Here is an 18,723-nt window from a genome sequence, read left to right as displayed (position 1 = left end):
AGCCAAAATCATGGTCTTGGCAAGGCCGCGCTCCCTCAGAAGCCTCTGGGGAGGATTCTTCTTTGCTTCTTCCAGCTGCTGGTAGCCCCGGGTGCTTCTGGTCTCCAGACACATCACTCCGGTCTCTGCCTCAGCGTCACATGGCCTTCGCCTCGTGTCTGTCTCTTCTCTTCTTCTAAGGACCCCAGTCAGACTGGATTACGGCGCCCCCTAATCCAATAGGACCTCATCTTAACTTCATTACATTTTTTATAAAGACCTTATTTCACAATGAGGCCACATTCACAGGTACTGGGAGTTAGGCCTTTGGCATTTTTTTTTATGGAGACACAATTCAACCCATAACAACTGTCCAGCACCCATCCGTCATCAGTTTGTAAGCCATTAGCAACTGGATCTTACTCAAGGTTCTGTCTGGTAGTGCCATCTGTCTGAACAGAAAAAGTTGTACTATCACAAAATTTCTGTCTAATCAAACAATTTGTAAATCCCAAACAAAGAGGTTTAAGCCATTTAAGTAAAATAAAGTGCAAATGGAACAAAACCAAAGGGGGATATGGCTCACCCTTTGGTAATCTCCTAACAGTCTGGTCTATAATTTATATTTTGTGACGGTCAACATTCAGAACCCATCGGTGATGAGAATGTAGCCAAACTGAACCCTGGATACGTTGCTGGTGGGAACTCACACCGTGCAGTCTCTGCGGGAAACAGTGTGAGGGCTCCTCAGGTTAAGTACAGAATTACGTGACCCAGCAATTCCACGCCCACCGCATTGAAGATGGTACTCGAATAAAAACTTGTACATGCAAGATCACAGCAGCAGTATTCACCATAGCCAAAAAGTAGAGGCGACCCACTTGCCCATTGGTGGCTGAAGGACAACCAAAATGTGCTCTCTCCATACGATGGAGCATTATGCAGCCATGCAAAGGAAGGAAGTGCTCGTATTTGCTGTAACACCAACGAACCTTAAAAACATCACACTGAGTGAAAGCATCCAGGCCCCAGAGACCACGTGTTGCATGATTCCATTTCTAGGAAAGGTCCGGAGCAAGGAAATCTATACAGATGGAAAGTAGATTAGTGGTTGATAGAGGCTGGGGGAGGGGAGAACAAGCAGCAACTGCCCATGGGCACAGGGTTTCTACTCAGGGCTCTGAGAGCATTCTCGAGTTAGAGAGGATCGTTGTACAACATTGTGAACATACCAGAAAGCCACTGAATCCAAACTCTAGGTCAGTAAAATAGCTGGGTTAATGTTACACAAATTTTATCTCCCAAAACATAATAAATGCATCTGTGAACCCAAAGACCACATTCTTCATTTAGCATCTAGGCACTTAGCGAGTGAGCTAGATGCTGGGGTGACAAGTGGAGATGCTGGTCCTCAAGGGTGAGGAGAGGCACATGTGCAGCATGGAGGGACGAGTCCTGTGCTACAGGAGAGCACAGGGCATGCAGGGTGCCTACTGCCAGGCCCGGGAGGCTGCCAGGTGGACAGAAGAGATGTCGGTACTGAAAAGAGAACACAAGTCAGGAAAGCTTGTGGGGAGGAGGATCAAGAACACAGGGCGTGGGGGCCACGGTGTGCAGACGCCCAGAGATGGGCAAGGAGGCCAGAGGGCAGCCCGGGGCTGGACGGCACAGGCCAGGGCATGGGGCCAGACTGCAGACGCATGTGAGGCGGGCACCATCAGCCTTGCACAGTGGAATCACCACTGGCGGCAGCAGGCAGAAGGGCCTGCAGGAGGGTGGGACCTCCCGCAGGTAGGCCAGCTCAGAGATAGGCGCTCACCTGGCTGAGGGCCTCGGGCTGGAGGCAGCAGGGCAGAGAGATGCCGCGGACTAGAGGGATTTAAGAGGCGAGACACAGTGGCTGATTGGGGCAATGGACGCAGGTAGCACGTGAGGATACAGGGATGCCCGGAATTCCAGGCTGGGCGCCCCAGGAGCCATGTCCTGACACAGAGATTCATAGAGAAGGAACAGAGTACTCTGCTTTCCGCGTGGTGAGCATCCAGTGCCTACGAGAACAGTAAGTGGAAAGGTGTGCCGGCAGCGGGTCTGGAGCTCAGAAGACAGGTCTAAGCTGTGGCTATTAATGCAAAGTCACTGGCCTACGGAGGGTATCGGAGGACACAGGTCCGGCATACACAGGTCCAGCTTGTGAGTTCACAGAAAAGCGTAGGCTGGAAGCCTGAAGGCGTGTAAAGTGAGAGAAGAACTGCCAGAGACTGGAGAAAGAAGAAAAAACAAGGAAAAGAGTATTCTGAAAAGGAACAGGTACTGAATTGCCGAACTCTTGAGAAGTCAAGGGAAAAAAAAAAACCTGAAAACTACACACTGGATTTTGTGACAAGAAGGTACTTGGTGGGACGCCTGGGTGGCTCAGCAGTTGAGCGTCTGCCCTCGGCTCAGGGTGTGATTCTGCAGTCCTGGGATCCAATCCTGCATCGGGCTCCCTGCGTGGAGCCTGCTTTTCCTCTGCCTGTGTCTTTGCCTCTCTGTGTGTCTCTCATGAATAAATACACAAAATATTTTAAAAAAAAGAAGGTACTTGGTAACTGTACCAAGAATGTTCTAGGCAGAGATGGGGACAGGAGCTGGTCCCACGTGGCACAGGAGGTGAGTGGTGGTGAGCACCACGGTGTATCGGGGTGGGAACTCCTCCAGAAAGTCCACCTGTAAAAGGCAGAACACTGGCACCAACTGGTAGGGGACAGTGACAGTGGCTGAAAGGATTGCTTATCTGTGCAGGTGGAGAAAATCACACGGCGGAGTCAGCAGAGGACAGAGGAGGCCACTCCACCACGGGAACAGGAGGCTTCCGTGGACAGCAGGACAAGGTAGCATCCAGCATTGGTGGCAGGTAGGGTGGTCTGTCCTCTGTGCTCAAAGGCCAGGTCAGCTGCTGAGTATGAAGGCAGCAGGGCAGGCTCAAACATTAGAAAACAGTCATAAAAAGGCTGAAGTGGCCTCTGCAGACACTGGGAATTGGGGGGAGGGACTTCCAAGCATCACCAAGGGCCCACTGAGGCTGGAGAATTGCAGCACGAATCCGGAGTGGCTCCAATCGGCACGCTGTGAGCCTTTTGCTCTCACTGAACATTCAGCAGTCTGGGGCATCGGCGGGAGAACTGAACTGGGCCAGGTGGGGTGCCAAAGGGCTCCTGAGCCAAGGTGCTGGCTGGAGGACAGGAGGCAGGACAGCCTGAGGGGGTAAGGTCAGGCAGTGGGCAGGAGCACAGGAACAGGGGCAGGACTGAGAGGGAGCCGTGGGAGGCACCAGCACCCCAGCCCCACGCACACAGGACAGGCCGTGGAGCAAGCGGGCACAAGAGGCCGAGGCCCGTGCCACAGGCCACATCTGAGAACTCGGAAGGAAGGAGTTCCAGGGAAGGCTGGGCTGCATGCAGCTGCAAGCCCTATCAGCTGGACGTAGGAGCAGGGGCTAAGGTGAAGGAAAGTCTGCAGGTGGCGAATGTGCGGCGGGGGAACAGAAGATGTGCATACATTTGGATGCCAGCTATACGTCAGGTCATTCCACAGAACTGCAGGGGATGCCTTCCCTTCAGGGAAGACCTTGCAACACCCACGAGGGACAGAGCAGTGGAGCACAGCCCCACCTCCGCGGCACAGTGGCATTCTCGTAAAAACCACCACCTAAGCATCCAATGAAGACGCTGCTGGGGAAGGTAGTGGGAAAAGGCACAGGCCTCGCAGCAGGGAAAAATGGGTTTGTAAGGGACGCCTGGGTGGCTCAGCAGTTGAGCGTCTGCCTTTGGCTCAGGGTGTGATCCTGGGTCCCGGGATCAAGTCTCACGTTGGGCTCCCCGCAGGGAGTCTGCTTCTCCCTCTGCCTGTGTCTCTGCCTCTCTCTCTCTCTCTCTTTCTGTGTCACTCATGAATAAATAATTAAAATCTTTAACAAAAAATGGATTTGTAATCCCAGCTTTGCACTCAAGGACTTACTGGGCCCTCACCTCTCTGCACCCTGACCTTCCCACCTGGAAGACTTTCAAACGGCTGCTGCGCAGATTAAGTACTAAGTAAATTCACTAAACTAAAATCAGTTATCTTAATTAACACTAATCCACGCGAGGCTTAGTGCCTTCCCCACCCCGCCCACCCCAAGATTCTCAAGCGCTAGGGCACCCAGCACCTCCCATGTCCAGAGCCCTGAGCCAGGCAGAGAAACCAGGCCCAGCCCAGGCCTGCTGGCACCCCGAGGCCCGGGGAAGCCGCTCTGTGAGATGGTGTGCTGGGCTCCAGCTTATCCAGGACCTCCTGGAAGTGCTGAGGAGAAACAGGAGACGGTGTTTCAAGGCAACATGTTGCCCAGAAACTGATCACTAAATATACAAATGAGACAAATGACAATTAGGAAATGGGGTTATGGAAGAAACCAGATGCAGAGAACAGGCACTTGGAGGTCTTGAGCCAGAAGAGGAAGGTGGGTGAGAAGAGGCCCCAGCTGTGCCCCCGAAGGAACAGTGGGGGAGGGGGTCCAGAGTGTTCTGGAAGACAAGGCTTTGCTGGCCAGACCTCTCTGTATGGGAGCAAAGCAGAGTTCTAGAGGGAAGCTGGAGATGTTGGGACCCTGTTACCCACTAGCCCCTGAGGCCCCAAGAATAAGCTGACAGCAGTGGCGGCAGGGCCATCCCCAACCCTTGCAGGATAAAGAAACCCGAACACCCCCAGGGAGCAGCCGGCTGAAGGACGGACTCCCAGCAGCTGTTCTGCACTTGGTGAAGGTCTGTCAGGCCATCCGCCCATCAGTCTGCTGGTCCTCGGTGGCAGTGGGGACGGGGGTTCCCAGGTGAGAGATCCAATGGAAGCCTCCTTGAGGGTGGGCAACACCCGAGAGCCAAAGGTACAAAGTGGTGGGACGGGATCCCCACGGCCTCAGAACCCAAAGTCCACACACATCCCCTGCATATTTTCACCCCCACAAAATTCATGTGTTGAAGCCCTATCCTCAAAAAGACGGTGTTAGAAGGCGTGGCCTTTGGGAGGGGATTAGGTCAGGACAGGGGAGCCCTCCTGACGGCATTAGTGCCCGTATAAGAAGAGACGGAAGACAGCAGGCCTCTCTGCTCTGGGCACTGTGAAGACGCGCTGAGAAGGTGGCTCTGTACAAGCCAAGCAGTGCGCTATCACCAGACACGGAATCTGCTCTTACCCTGACCTTGGACGTCCCAGCATCCAGAGCCGTGAGAAATAACAGTCTCTTGTTTACAGGCCACCCAGCCTATGATACTTTGTCGAAGCAGCCCGAGCTAAGACACCTCTCCCACCCAGTTCTCCCACTGGACACTCCTCCTCTCCTGGCATCGAGGACCCCTCCCTCCTTCTTGGGGTCTCCTCCTAACACCCAAAGTGCCCCTTCCTCCCGTGGGTTCCTCTCCTGCCCTCCACAATGGCTCACATGACCCAGACTCCTTTGGTGGCCTCACCTCGACCCGCCCCCAGCCTGCAACCAACACCCAGCTCGCCACTGGGCCCCAATCTCAACCTCTGACCTGACCTTTCTCTGAGTTCCAGAGCCTTCTCTTCCCCACTCAGGTTCCTCAAACACAATTGTTAAAACTAAATTCCTTCCCTCCATGTTCACTTTCTCAAGAAATAATCTGACTTAAAAGCCCTCAGTGCCATCACACTGGCTCCACAATGGAGTCTGGACTTTGGAATCCACATACAAGGGCACTTGCCATCAGCTCCGTGACTGTCCGTGGAGAGAGGAACCCGAGCCACCAGCCAGCCCCTCATTCTGGTCACGGAGCAGCTATTCTGTAATAGCTGGGCTCTGGGGACCCTCCCGGCAGTCCCTGCCACTCAGAGCCGACAGCCCGCTCGCTGGATGCGCACGGAAGGGACCACAGCTGTGTGCAGGCCACCATCACACAGACAGACCTCTGCTCATCTGGAAAGATGTCCCCGAGGGAGTGATCTTTGGCATGTCATCCAAGGATGAGGGAGGGCTCAGCTAAGGAGGCAAAGGCTTGGACATGACCATGGGAACATGCTTTAGGAATGGAAAGAAGCATCCCACACCTGGGGTCTGTGGAGACAGGGAGGAAGGCCTGGGGGTGGAGGGCTTCAGAGGCCCTGTCCAGGAACTAGATGTCACTGCCTCAAGACACAAAGCAAGATGTTGAGAAGGTCACTCCGGCCATGATGTAGACACTGGACTGAAGGGAGCCCCTACGAAATACTAGCAAAGTGAATCTAGCAGTGTATTAGAGATTCTACGCCATGACCATGGGGGATTTATTCCACCAATGTAAGCAGGCGGTAGGAGTTTCCGAGGGCCGCAGTAACAGAACCACCAGTTAGGGGGTTTAAAATAACACACATTTACTCCCTCACAGTTCTGGAGGCTATAAGACCAAGCCCAATGTGTCTGGGAGGCTTAGCTCCTACTGGAGGCTCAGAGGGAGAATGTGCCTTGCTCCTGGTTTCTGGTAGCAGCTGGCGATCGTGGGTGCTGCTCGGCGTATGGCCACACTGCCACTTTCCCTCTCTGCGTGGCCCTCTTCTAAGGACACCGGCCATCGGATTGAGGGCCCACTCGACTCCAGTAGGACCTTCTCTTCACTAATTCCATCTGCAAAAACCCAATTCCGAATAAGGTCATATTCTGAGGTTCTGGATGAACATGAATTTTGGGGAGATGCTAATCAACCTACTACAGTGGTCCATATACAAAAATCAGTCAGGAATACACTACATTAATAGAATGAAGGGAAAAGGAAACACACGATCATCTCCACGGATACAGAAAAGGCCTCTGAACATCTAATACTCTTTTCATGATAAAGCCACAGAAAAAAACTAACAACAGAAAGGGATTTCCTTAACCTGATAAGGGCATGCACGAAAACCCCATGGCTAATATACCCAATGGTGAAAAACTGAAAGCTTTCCCCGTAAGATTAGGAACAAGACATGGATGACCACTTTCACCACTTCCATTCAACATGGTACCAGAGGTTCTTGCCAGGAAATTCGGCAAGAAGAAGAAATAAAAGGCATCCAAATTGGAAAGGAAGAAGTAAAGTATCTCTACTTGCAGATGACACGATAATATATACAGAAGAGCTAACAGGGACTTGGACAGATAAAAACTCTTGTTTGGCTCCTAGACACAACACCATGAGAGATAAAATCGTTCCAGACGTGCAATTTGGCATCCTGCTTCTGTCTCTTCCACATGAGGTCACAGAGGATGGCCTCTGCTCCACTGGATGTTTAGAAGACTGCTTCTGCGAATACAGCTTTTCTCGTGCTTCTTCCTAGCCTGGGACAGTACTGCAGTGGTCACAGCAGGTCCTTAGAGAAGTACGAAGACTGACGGGGTTAATGACCCACCAGCCACGTGAGCGTGGGGAACTAACAGAGAAGGCCTCCCCGTGACAGGCTGAAAAACACTCCCCCACCCAAAGATATCGACACCCAAAGGTTCTCTGTGACTGTGAATGTGACTTTGGGGAACAGTGTCTTTGCGAGGTCATCGAGTCAAGGATCTTGAGATGAAGGGACCTTCCTGGATTATCTTGGGTGAGCCCTAAACGCCTCTCGCAAGAAGGGAGGAGGGGACATGCAGACACAGAGAGGAGAAGCCATGTGCAGGCAGAGGGGGCCAGCCGCATGCCGTGGCTCCACACCGAGCAGTCACCAGGAGCTGGAAGGGGCAAGGAACACATCGTCCCCCAAAGCCTGTGGAGGGAGCACAGCCCAGGCAGCTGGCAGACTTTTGGCCTCCCAAACGGTGAGAGGGTAAATCTGTGTTGTTTCATGCCACCTCGTTTGTGGTAATCGGTGCAAGGCCTCAGGAAACTCCTATCCTATGCATGTCCTTCCCTACGTTGTCCCTAAGCCAATCATCTCCATGATGGGAACCCCCCAGTCACCCCTGGGCCAGACTCCTGGGGCGGCGAGCTTAGGAGCGCCCTGTGCTGCGGTCATCCTGGTACACCTCGACGCTGCACACTCTTTCCTCCCGTCTTACAGAAGAGGCACCTGAGGCTTGTTGAGGGTGCAGCCGGGCATCAAGGGCAGACCCTGGAGGAAAGCCCAGGCCAAACTGGTTCTGAGGCCCAGGGTTCTCAATGCCCCATCTCTCAGGCCCAGTTGGATATGTAGAGGTTGTTACCTGGGAGATGGCTGAACAGAGATGTCAACCAGACAATAGGATGGAAATTCTGTCTTGATCCCAGGAGGAATCAGGGTGAGATGGAAACTCAGGTATCAAGTTCCAAATACAGAGAGTATGTGGACTCATGGAGTCGGAGGATATGGCCTGGGGAGATGGTGCCAAGTACAAAAGAGGAGCCCAGCCAGATTGAAGGAGCACTGCCATTTGGAGGTTAGGGAGAGGAGGAGGAACCAGCGAAGGAGACAGAGTTGGCCAGGCCAGAGAGAGGGATCCAGAAGGTGAGAGGTCATGAAGGTCCGGCACACAGAGCAGTTCACTCTGAGGTCAGGAGCAAGGACAGCTACCGTGAACCAAATGCCTTCTTTGGGACGGGACCTGTGCAAGGTCCCCTATGGCCTTCCTTCACATCTACCCCAGGGAGTAGACATCCTGTCACTCTCACTTTTGAGATGAGGCAACTGTGGTCTAGAGAGATGAAGTCACTGCCTAGGATCATGGAGCAGGTAACCAGGTACCTTTCACACCCACAGAGCTGCTCTATGTTCTCCAGGCCACACCAGGTGACCACATGGCAGATCGTGTGACAGCCTCCCCAATACCTCACAAGCCATGACACCCAGCAAGCACCCAGGTACTGAGAATGCCATGTCTGGTGGGCTGGGCATGGCGCTGGTGACCACACCCTTAGACGTCTTCCTCCTTGCCATTCTTGTGAGTGATGTGCTCTGGCACACAGTCACATAGGTACCCCTGCCCGCCTCTTCCTGCTAACCATCCAAAGCCAGTTCAAATGCCACCTCCTCCATGAAGCCTTACCCAAATTCACCAGCAAGGCTAGCCTGTCCCTCTCCTGTGCTCACCCCCACATGCTGAGCTGACACTTCCTATAACAGAGCACCTCACCTTATCTATGTTGGTATTTCCCCCCAGCACCTGCCCCTAGTAGGGGCACATCACGTTTGTTATCCAAGTGTCATTTTACAAGTGAGCATGATGAGATGGTAAGGGCTGCCACCATCTTCCTGATCTCTGAAATTATTCATAGGGCCAAGTCCTCTGAGTGCCAGATGCATGCCTGCAGCAACACAGAGAGGCAGTCGTGGGCAATAGAAATGACGCAGTTCAGAGCTTTTCCTACCTGGAGAGCAGGTGCTAGGGGCAGGGCCTCTTAGCTGTGGCTGGGCATGAAGGATCCCAGCCCCTTTAGCTACTAGGGATCAAATGGGAGCTGTCTGCAGATGACACTCCTGCATGTGATTTCTGGAAACTTTGTATACTTGCCTGGTTTCACATAAGAGATGCCATTCTAAAGAAAGCTTCAGACCAGATAGGAATTAATCAAGCAATCGTCATAGTTTGCAGGTTAAAGGGACTTCCAAGGGCCTCACAATCATTTCATTAAGACTCTTACTTGATTCTTTAGGTGAGAATTCTCTTTCTGGGTCTTTGCTTAATTAATTAAGCACACAGGATCGTGGAGAAGCAATAAGAGAGACGATGCACAGAGCCCCACACGCCAGATACCAGTGAGGAACAGCTAGAGGCTGATCACAAACACCCTACCTTCAGGTGGGGAGGAACTCCGCAGTCTAATTGGACTGTGGAACAATCTATGGCCATGACAGGAGAAAAAAGGCACTGTTTCTGCAATGTTATTAACAACGTACCTTGTTGGTATCAGCAACACTGTTTTGTCGGGCATCGAAGATGATAAGTTTATGAGACTGTGCATTAGCATCCATTATCGTCTGCAAGTATTTTTCATCTTCTTTACAGCGTTTATCATTGGGACCCACAAGTGGCTGGCTGCAACGGATAATTGTTGCCTGACTTTCTGGATGAATCCATGATAACACCTAGTGTTTGTAAGCAGCAAACATTAGTACAATTCCTAAAACAATATATGCCCTGACTGTTGGGCAGTAAAAATAAGTTACCTTTTCAAGCACAGCCTCTTCTGCATATTTTCCTCAAAGGTCAAACCAATCTGTGGCCCTGGAACCCACTGTCTGGGTCAGATTGAAAGAAGTCTGACTAGATAAGATCCCCAAATCCCCTTCCACCTCCAAATTGTGTGACTCTAAGCAACACAGAAACTAAGTCAAACCGTGATTAACAAGTCAAGCCCCACTCCTATCTGAATGACTAGTTTTATTTTGTCTCCTGACTTAAAGGCATCTTTGTATCTCAATGATCACATATGTGGCAGGAGGACAAAGTAAAAGACAGTCTTTTGGGATGCCTGGGTGGCTCAGCAGTTGAGCGTCTGCCTTCGGCTCAGGGTGTGATTCCGGAGTCCCAGGATCAAGTCCTGCATCAGGCTCCTTGTGAGAAGCCTGCTTCTCTCTGTCTGTGTCTCTGCCTCTCTGTGTCTCTCATGAATAAATAAATAAAATCTTAAAAAAAAATAAAGACAGTCCTTTATAAGGTCTAAAGCTCTGCCCCCAAACCTCCCATCTTCCTTAGGCCGCCAAGAGACTCGGGATTACACTGGACCACAAACTCTATGCTCCAGAACGTTCACTCCCTCCCTGATTATGGTGAGAGTGTCATTGGTGTACATGAATGTTCAAATTCACTCAAACTGCACCTGTGCAAGGGGTTTTGTCTATCAGTTAACACCTCAATAAAGCTGTTTAAAACACTTCATCCCCTGCTGGCTTCTCTATGGATTTGGGTCACGCAGCTGTAGGCATTCCACTCAGCATCTAAGAAAGTTAATTTGCTCTCAGACAACTCAACAAAACCAGCGATGTACGCTGTTAATGCAACAACGTGCTCTTTCTCGCCACTCCTTTGTTAGTCTCAACTGCCTTTAGAGGGCTTTAGGCATATTTTTCCACTTTCTGTTTTGTTCGCTAGAGTTTTTTCTGTCTTGCTTCTTTCCATGTTAGATCTAAAACAGTCTGTGTTTATGCCTAAGTGATAATGTTTATTACTTACCGGGACTCTGCCTTTGGCTCGAAAGGCTGCCACTTTGGAAAGGTCATCATCCTTTACACTAGTTGGCACAACAATGACAGCAGGGTAGGTGTCACACAGCTCATAGTTACTGTTCACTTTGGATATTTTCCAGCTCTCATTTGGCAAGCCCTGCAGGGTGTTAGAGAAGGGCAGAGAGCAAACTTCTATGTTTTCAAAAAGTAGTGTGACCCAAATCCATTTCTTATTTTCTCCTAAAATCTACTTATAATTTGTTATTCACTGCTACTTAAAGTGTAAATATATGTTTATCTAACATAACCCATGTCTTATCCATTTTTAAGAATTTAATGAAGCAGAAGAATTTCCAAACATATTTTAAAATGGTAAAAGTTACATGCTAGAATCCCAATCCTGCACATTTCTTGTTGTGTTTTATTTAAAGAATGAGCATGGTATTGCTTTTGAAAAACCCATGAAAGTTCTTTAGAGACACAGAAACTTTTTGCAAACATGTACAGTAAGTAATATAAATCCCCATACCAAATACACAGTGGAGACAAAGATTAAATGTTATGAAAATAGCATCTTATCGGAATATCTCAAAACCGACAATGAGCTGAAGGCTTTCTAGGTACAGAACACCATACCAGACTGATGTAGTCACGCCATACACTTAATCTAATTTAAGCCATTGGTTTTGATCCTTACTCATCAACTCATTACCAGAATATCTAATAAAAACCATCTGGCCCATTTGCTTTTTAAACCCCTGTGCTTGTACTCGAATTGCCCTCTGGAAAAAGGATGAACAGCAGAATAATCAAAGTTTGGCATTGAGAGAATGGAGCATCCCAGAGACGAAGAGCCTACAAGCTAGGTAACTCACACGCATGCACAGCTTGTTTCAAACAGTTTCTTCTCCACTACATTTCTAACCTGGTAAAAAAGAGATGCTCAACCCACTATTTTTGGTCCGATGAGGAATATACTTTACCTGTCTCTTATATTCAGATACAGGATCATAAACTTTCCATCCATTCACTGGAAATTTTTCCTTATAGCTGAATGCAAAGAGTGTCTAGATACAAAAAACACACAAAAACACATCAGTATTTCTTTACTATATCATATACTCAACATTAAAGGTCTTCATTCAGCTGTGAGCTAAATATTTTAAGATTTCTACTTTGATCTGTAAATTTTGAAGCAACAAATTGGCACTTTCCTTAATCATTACACAGAACTGACAAATTTTAAATATTCTAATATTAGTCACAAACAGAGAAAAGAGATAAAGGAAACCTCTGGAAAAAAGGAATAATTAAACATGACTTTTTGGACACCCCCCCCACACACACACACAAAGCCATGCAAAAAAAGTTTATTTTGGTGTACTTGCCTGCCCATTGGAAAGAGGAAATGCATGTTTGTTGAGGTTTTCAAATATCCCAAGTTTACTCTGTTCTTCCTGTTTATAAGCAAGTCGCAAGTTCCTCATATCCTATTAAACAATTAGCAAAACTCATTTATTGAACATTGATTATCTACGAGGAGACATCATACTATAAAGAGATACATGAGATATTTTTATTCATTTCTCATGGTAGAGATTGTTTCCACTAACAAAAGACAATTAACAAAAGCACCTCCAACAAGATAACAGCAATTGAGGAAACTGGAACAAAGGAGGGGACATGTTGGGGGAAGAAGTTATCAGATTGGAAGAAGAAGGTTAGTGCCTGGAAGATGTGCCATTGGGGCCTGTGCACTTACTGCAAAAGGTGTGCCACAAAATTAGCCAGTAGCTTTAAGCTGCCGAAAGAGTCAAATGCAGATTTTGCACCATCAATAAAACAGAAATTTCTCTGTGTACTCAGAGCCAGAAGTCTGTATCACGTAAAGACTATGTCCCTCGGTGCACTCCTTACAGAAATTATAATGCCATTTCTCAAAATCAGTTTCTTAAATGCCCCACCACACATGCTGCTGACTGAGAGCCCTAGTGTGAGCCCGTGGGAGCGCGCCCAAGTGAGGGGGCTCAGATTTCTCCCCAGGACCCGTATGAGAAGGGCTCCCTGACCTTTTTACACCTATGCCATTAGTTAAACACAAAAGTCTCATTCTTCTTTAACATTACAGGAAATTTCAAGATAAATATGACCACAAGCAGATTAAAGCAAGAGCAATTTGGGAAGTGGCAAAGTTACTCCTGCAATATCATATATAATGGAGAAGAAATGGAAATGCCTGAAATGCCCGTTGACAGAGGTTGGAAAGTTCTGCATGTGTTGAGGCCAAAGAGTTCCAAGACGGACTGTTAAGGGAGGAAAGAAAGGGGCAGAAGGGGCTACCTAAGACACTACCACTACTATTTGTAAAGACCACACAGACAGGCTTGTACACACAGGGTATGCGTGGAAATCAGTAGCAGTGGGTGCCTGACAGGAGTGGAACAAGGTGGCTGGGGGTTGGCTGGAGAGAGACTGGCTCTTCCCTATACACCTTGGAAATTGCATACCACCTGTTAAAAGAAACCAAACCTAACACCTTGCAAGGCTCTGAGGCATGAGCTGAGAGGGCTGAGAATGTGGCCCTAGTGATGCTAGGCTGGAAAACATTTTAAAGCAGCTATTAGCAAAGGCTCACCTCGGCCATAAAAACATGTTCATTCAACAGCCCTAGGGCACTCGCCTAAGCAACGTCACTTCCCAATGCGCCCACCCTCCAAGCTACTCTGGCTACACACACACACCCTGGTAGCTGACTGAGCTCACTTGCTATTTAGGATTGCTGAGAGAGCAAATCATTCCAAGCAAAGGGAAAGCATGTGCGAAGAGTCCAAAGTCAGGGGTGGGGAGCACACGAGGTGAATGAGAACAGCTAAAGGAACTGGGCTAGCAAGAATTAGGGGAGGGTGGCCGAAGCTGCACAGAGCAATCATGCAGCTCAGACACACAGGCTTTTGGTGAGTCCTCCCTCTAGCCTGAGGATGAAGGGAAGCTACTGGAGAGTTCTAACAGGGAAATGTCATGTTCCCAAAATACAGGGCTCATCGAATCACCCGTCTGCTCTAGGTTCGACAACTGCTTCACACAGCTCAGCATGTGGAACCCTGGCCTGAGAAGGACAAATGTAATTTGTCACAGGACAGCACTGCCATGAAGTGGCCACAGGGAGTCTAAATGCCAGTAGATCCATGATCTACAAGAGTAAAGGATTCTCTGAAAAAAAAAAAAAAAAAACACAAATGGGTTCAGCTGCAGTCTGGGGCCAACCAGAGGGAGCCGTCTTCAGAGACGTGATCAAAACAGACAGATCGGCAGGAATCCAAACCCTGACCATGGAAGGGACATTGGCAATTCTGCACAGGCTCTCTTTCCTGGGACTTTAGGGAGGGTTGTTAATAAAGCGTACCCCATGAGGTAAAGTCTTTGGAAATAAGATGTATCAGTTAAAGTGCTTCTTAAATGACTAGTCATCATTAAAATCATCACACACATTTCTACTTAACCCATTGGAGGGAGAGCAGAAAACCAAACATAAGCACAGTGCAGGTGAAAATCCCCACATTGTGTTTTTAATCACAGAATCTATATAGACTATCGCTGTCCCTTCAGGAAGTCTCTGACTATCCACTGTTCTAAAGGGTAGTTTTAAAACAACAAACTGGAAAAAAGGTGTTCCTCTCTGCTTTTCACTTGGTTTCTCTGAAATGTAACAAATAACATCAACATTTAGGTTATAGGTCTGTGTTGATTAGAATACTTCAATAGAAGAGGTTTACCTCCACAGCTCCCAGAGTGGTATGAATTAACTTCCACGAGATTTGAAGAGGCCTCAGTCCTGAAAACACTGTAGTTACTAACAGTCCCAGTGACCCTCACTGCCCAAAGGCTGTGAAGAATGTGTCAGAAAAAGCTGCTAGCTGAGTGCCCCGTCAGATTCGCCTGTGTCCACACCGTACCTTGCACACGATCTCTATCCCACACGAATTGTCCCCGTGGCTCTGCGCTCCAATCTTCTCAACTCTGCTGATCACGCCAAGGGGAACGTCGAGGATGAAATTCGGGTCCTGGGTTTACAAATTAATGAAGGCCTATCAGTGCCAGTCAGCAGAGCTTTCATACCGGAGGTCTTCTCTGGGTGAAAATGCAGATTTGTTTCACATTTCCCCTTGGCCCCAACAACGAAACTGGAGTCTGACTGATAACATGCTTTATGAGGTAGATGCCAAGGCTACAGTTCAAGTCACCCCCACCCCCAGCTCTAAGCACGACGTTCACAGCATTGTCCCCAGATGCCTTATCTGTCTGCCAATGTGCACCTGTGAAACCCCCCACCCCCACCCTGTGGCTCTGTCAGGGTGACAGGATTTCAGGGCTCTCTGTACTCTCTCCTTACCGTGGGTTGTGCTCTGCAGGGCTGTGAAAGACGACACATCCACTTAAAAACTCACCCGCTCCGCGCTTTTGAAGTACAGCTTGAAGTCGGTCACTGTCAGGGTCCCGGTCACTGCGCCCACAAACGGGCAGATGTACATGACGTCTTTCACTGAAAGAAAAACCCCCAAGTAGCAACTTCTGCCACAGACTTGCACTTCCAGAAGTCTTGGGTTTCCAAATAGACATATCTGTGATTCCACTTTGCTAGGAAGTTTACATTTTTTATCACATTAAAGATACAAATAGTCTTCTAAGAAAATTCCATTCTGTAAACCACAATCCTGATTTGCTACCTAGGGAGGTTTTAAGTCAAGGGCCCCATAACAAGTTACATTTTGTCATCCTTTTCCAGGTGGTTACCATTTTCCCTGAGTGATAAATTTGTCATATTTGGAAACAGAGTAATTAAACTCCGGAGACCCTGGGCTGTGGTTTCATCAATTCCTGCTAAGGAAAGCCAATACACCTCCAAAGGAAACTGTTTCACAAATGACAAAAGCCAGAACCGCATCGGTGGCATGGAAAATGACTTCTTTGCTTCAAATTCCTTCTCAGTTTCCATATCAGTTTTTATTTTCTTATTGTTAATATCAACTTATTTAGTATCACCATCAACAATGTTCTGGAGTCCTGTGAGTGAGAAGCAGCTCACACCTACCACAAAGATAGCATATCTTTACCATCTTCTCTAAGGGCCACTCCACTGGACTAGCAGGATTGTATACAGCTACAGAGGAGTCCGAGTGGAACCATTAAAGGCACTAAAGCTGTCATTCAGCCAAGTTCTCAAAACACTTCCATTAAACTTTTCTACAGCTCAGTATGCACTGATCAGCTTCTATTGTTGGGGTTCTAGGGATAACTGGGCATAGTTCCTACTCACAAGCAGCCAAGCCCTATAAGAGGCACCACACAGAAAATCCCCATTTGTACGACAGCCTCACAAATGCTATCATAACCCAGTGGGCACAGTAAGAGCTCAGAAAAGGACCCACTTGGCTCAGCAGGGAAGCAAGGAGGTGAGGAGGGACGGGGAGAAGGGAGGGAGGGAGGGAGGGGAAAGCAGAGTTGTTGGAGGTTAGTGTGGCTGGGACAAAGGGTGCAGCAGGGATGATAGGACATGAGGCAAGAGAAGACTTAATCGTGAAGGTTCACAGCAGCTTTGTGTGTAATAGCCAACACGTAGAACAGCCCAAATATCTACCAAGAGATGAATGGATAAGCAAACTGTAGTGTAGTAGCATAATAGGGTACTGCTTAGCAGTAAAAAGGAATGACTATTGACTCATTCCATAATATGGCTATGAAAATACTTAGGCTGAGTATAAGAGGCTAGACAAAAAAGAAAATATTAAATGATTACACTTCTATAACACTGTAGAAAATATAAATTAGCCTACAGTGCTTGGAGATGGGGGAGAAGGTGTGGGAGGGAAGGATTATAAAGGGCCTAAGGAAACTTCTGGGGGTGATGGATATGTTCATTATCTTGACTATGATGATGGTTTCCCAGGTGCATAACGTGTCAAAACTCTTCATGTTGTACACTTGAAATCTATGTAGCTTGCTGTCTGGAGAAGAAGCAGAGGCATGACATAATTAGCTCTGCATTTTAATCAGATCATTACAAAAGCAGCATGGAGGCAGGGTTAGAAGAACTCCCAGAGAAGGAATAGTCATTCAGAGAGGCCAGAGGACCACCAGTGAAAGAAGTTCCAGAAGCTAAAGAAAGAAAGAGTTTCAGGGTGCCTGATGACTGAGCCCTGTGCAGGGCTCTGCACTGGGCATGGAGCCTGCTTGATACTCTCTCTTCTCTCCCTGTGCCCCTCCCCTGCCTCCAGCCTCTCTCAGAAGGGAGGGAAGGGAGGAGGGAGGGAGGAAGAGAAAGAGTGAAAGAGAAAGAAAGAAAGAATGAGAGAAAGAGTGAAAGAGTGAAAGAGAGAGTGGAAGAGAGAAAGAGAAAGAAAGCAAGTTTCAAAACTACCAATGGGATAAGCGGGGTCCAGAGCCACAGTCTAGAATACTCAGCAGCAGTATTGTTTGGAGGTCCTGGGAGAGCCCAGCCACTCAAACATTCCCTTTTTTCTTTTTTTAAGATTTATTTATTTATTTGAGGAGGCGGAGGGGGGCAGGGATGGAGGGAGAGGGAGAAGCAGATTCCTCATTGGGCCCAACATGGGCCTCAATCTCACAACCCTGAGATCATGACTCAAGCAGAAACCAAGAGTCAGATGCTTAATCAACTACAGCACCCCAGCACCCCTCAAACATTCCTGACACAAGATGATTACACTCTTAAAGCAAGCACACATCTTTGAGAGGGAGCCACGAGGGAAGACGGCAACACTCAGATGGCAAACTAGACTGTCCGACCCAACCCCAGCAATTGTGAGATGAAAAGGTCACACCCCACTGCCCTCCTGTCTGCCCATAGCACATTGGACTGCCTGCTGACATGCAGGGCCGTCCAGAGGGAGGATGGGGGAGCAGTACTCCTGCCATTGGCCTTACCGCGCAGGGTGGCAACACATGCCCTCTCTCTTGTGCTCAAATTGTACTTTCTGGAATCTCATAAGCCACTGAAATTCTTTTTGCCAAGTTCTCAAAACTGTTATTAAAATATGCCACGGATCTTCTGTCAATATACCCTTAAAGTAAAGGATTCCAACTAAGCATTACATCACCCTGAGTGTCTAGTCAAGCCTTTGGTTCATCAGGACAAGTCAGGCCTCTCTTCTGTTGGTGATGCCACCGAACACTCAACTGGAACTTACAGTGATCCCATATGGTCTTCTCTCTCTTAAGGTCATGAAGACATTAAGAAGAATGAATGGACCTAGTCCATTTGTCCCCTAATTAAATTGGTTTGGCTGATCTCCAGCACATACATCACCCATGCTCGCAAGTAAAGTACCATTTCATTTTATGGCTCTCTATAAGCTAAGTGTACTCATTAAACTTACCAGTGGCCTTGATTGATTCTCCTGGAAAAAGTGGCGCTTCTTCCATCTGTGCCAGCTTATTTCCATCTCTTAGCGCCTGGCAAAAAACCAAACAGGAGTAAATCTCACTTTCCTTCTGTATACCTGGGAGGAATTGTAGTGTTCTGTGCTCTTGCTACATGGCTACAGAAGCGTGCAAACTGTATGCCCCCTCCCCTTAACGAGACAATTTCAAAGCTCAGCATCACAGGAC

General features: G+C 48.4%; 1 protein-coding gene and 1 long non-coding RNA gene across 16 annotated transcripts in view; both read right to left on the bottom strand.

Moving 5' to 3' along the window:
- The window catches only part of MTMR1 (myotubularin related protein 1), a 63,932-nt gene that overhangs the window by 21,615 nt on the left and 23,594 nt on the right, over positions 1 to 18,723 (bottom strand). For all 15 annotated transcript variants that reach the window (XM_049107943.1, XM_049107944.1, XM_049107947.1 and 12 more), the window contains 7 exons: positions 18,492 to 18,567; positions 15,543 to 15,637; positions 15,051 to 15,158; positions 12,486 to 12,587; positions 12,081 to 12,164; positions 11,105 to 11,254; positions 9,829 to 10,017 (listed from right to left, as the gene is read on the bottom strand). In XM_049107943.1, coding sequence (XP_048963900.1) covers positions 9,829 to 10,017; positions 11,105 to 11,254; positions 12,081 to 12,164; positions 12,486 to 12,587; positions 15,051 to 15,158; positions 15,543 to 15,637; positions 18,492 to 18,567 — 804 coding nt within the window. The remainder of the gene's footprint in view (positions 1 to 9,828; positions 10,018 to 11,104; positions 11,255 to 12,080; positions 12,165 to 12,485; positions 12,588 to 15,050; positions 15,159 to 15,542; positions 15,638 to 18,491; positions 18,568 to 18,723) is intronic.
- LOC125754743 (uncharacterized) lies at positions 168 to 9,820 on the bottom strand. Its single transcript, XR_007409544.1, has 3 exons — positions 9,065 to 9,820; positions 972 to 1,063; positions 168 to 210 (listed from the first exon to the last, which is right to left on the bottom strand). It is a non-coding gene; the product is annotated as an uncharacterized LOC125754743 (long non-coding RNA).

Source organism: Canis lupus, chromosome X (genome assembly GCF_003254725.2).
Source record: "Canis lupus dingo isolate Sandy chromosome X, ASM325472v2, whole genome shotgun sequence".
Taxonomy (NCBI): domain Eukaryota; kingdom Metazoa; phylum Chordata; class Mammalia; order Carnivora; family Canidae; genus Canis; species Canis lupus.
Note: the sequence above shows the minus strand (reverse complement) of the source record. Positions and strands in the feature narration are given on the sequence as shown.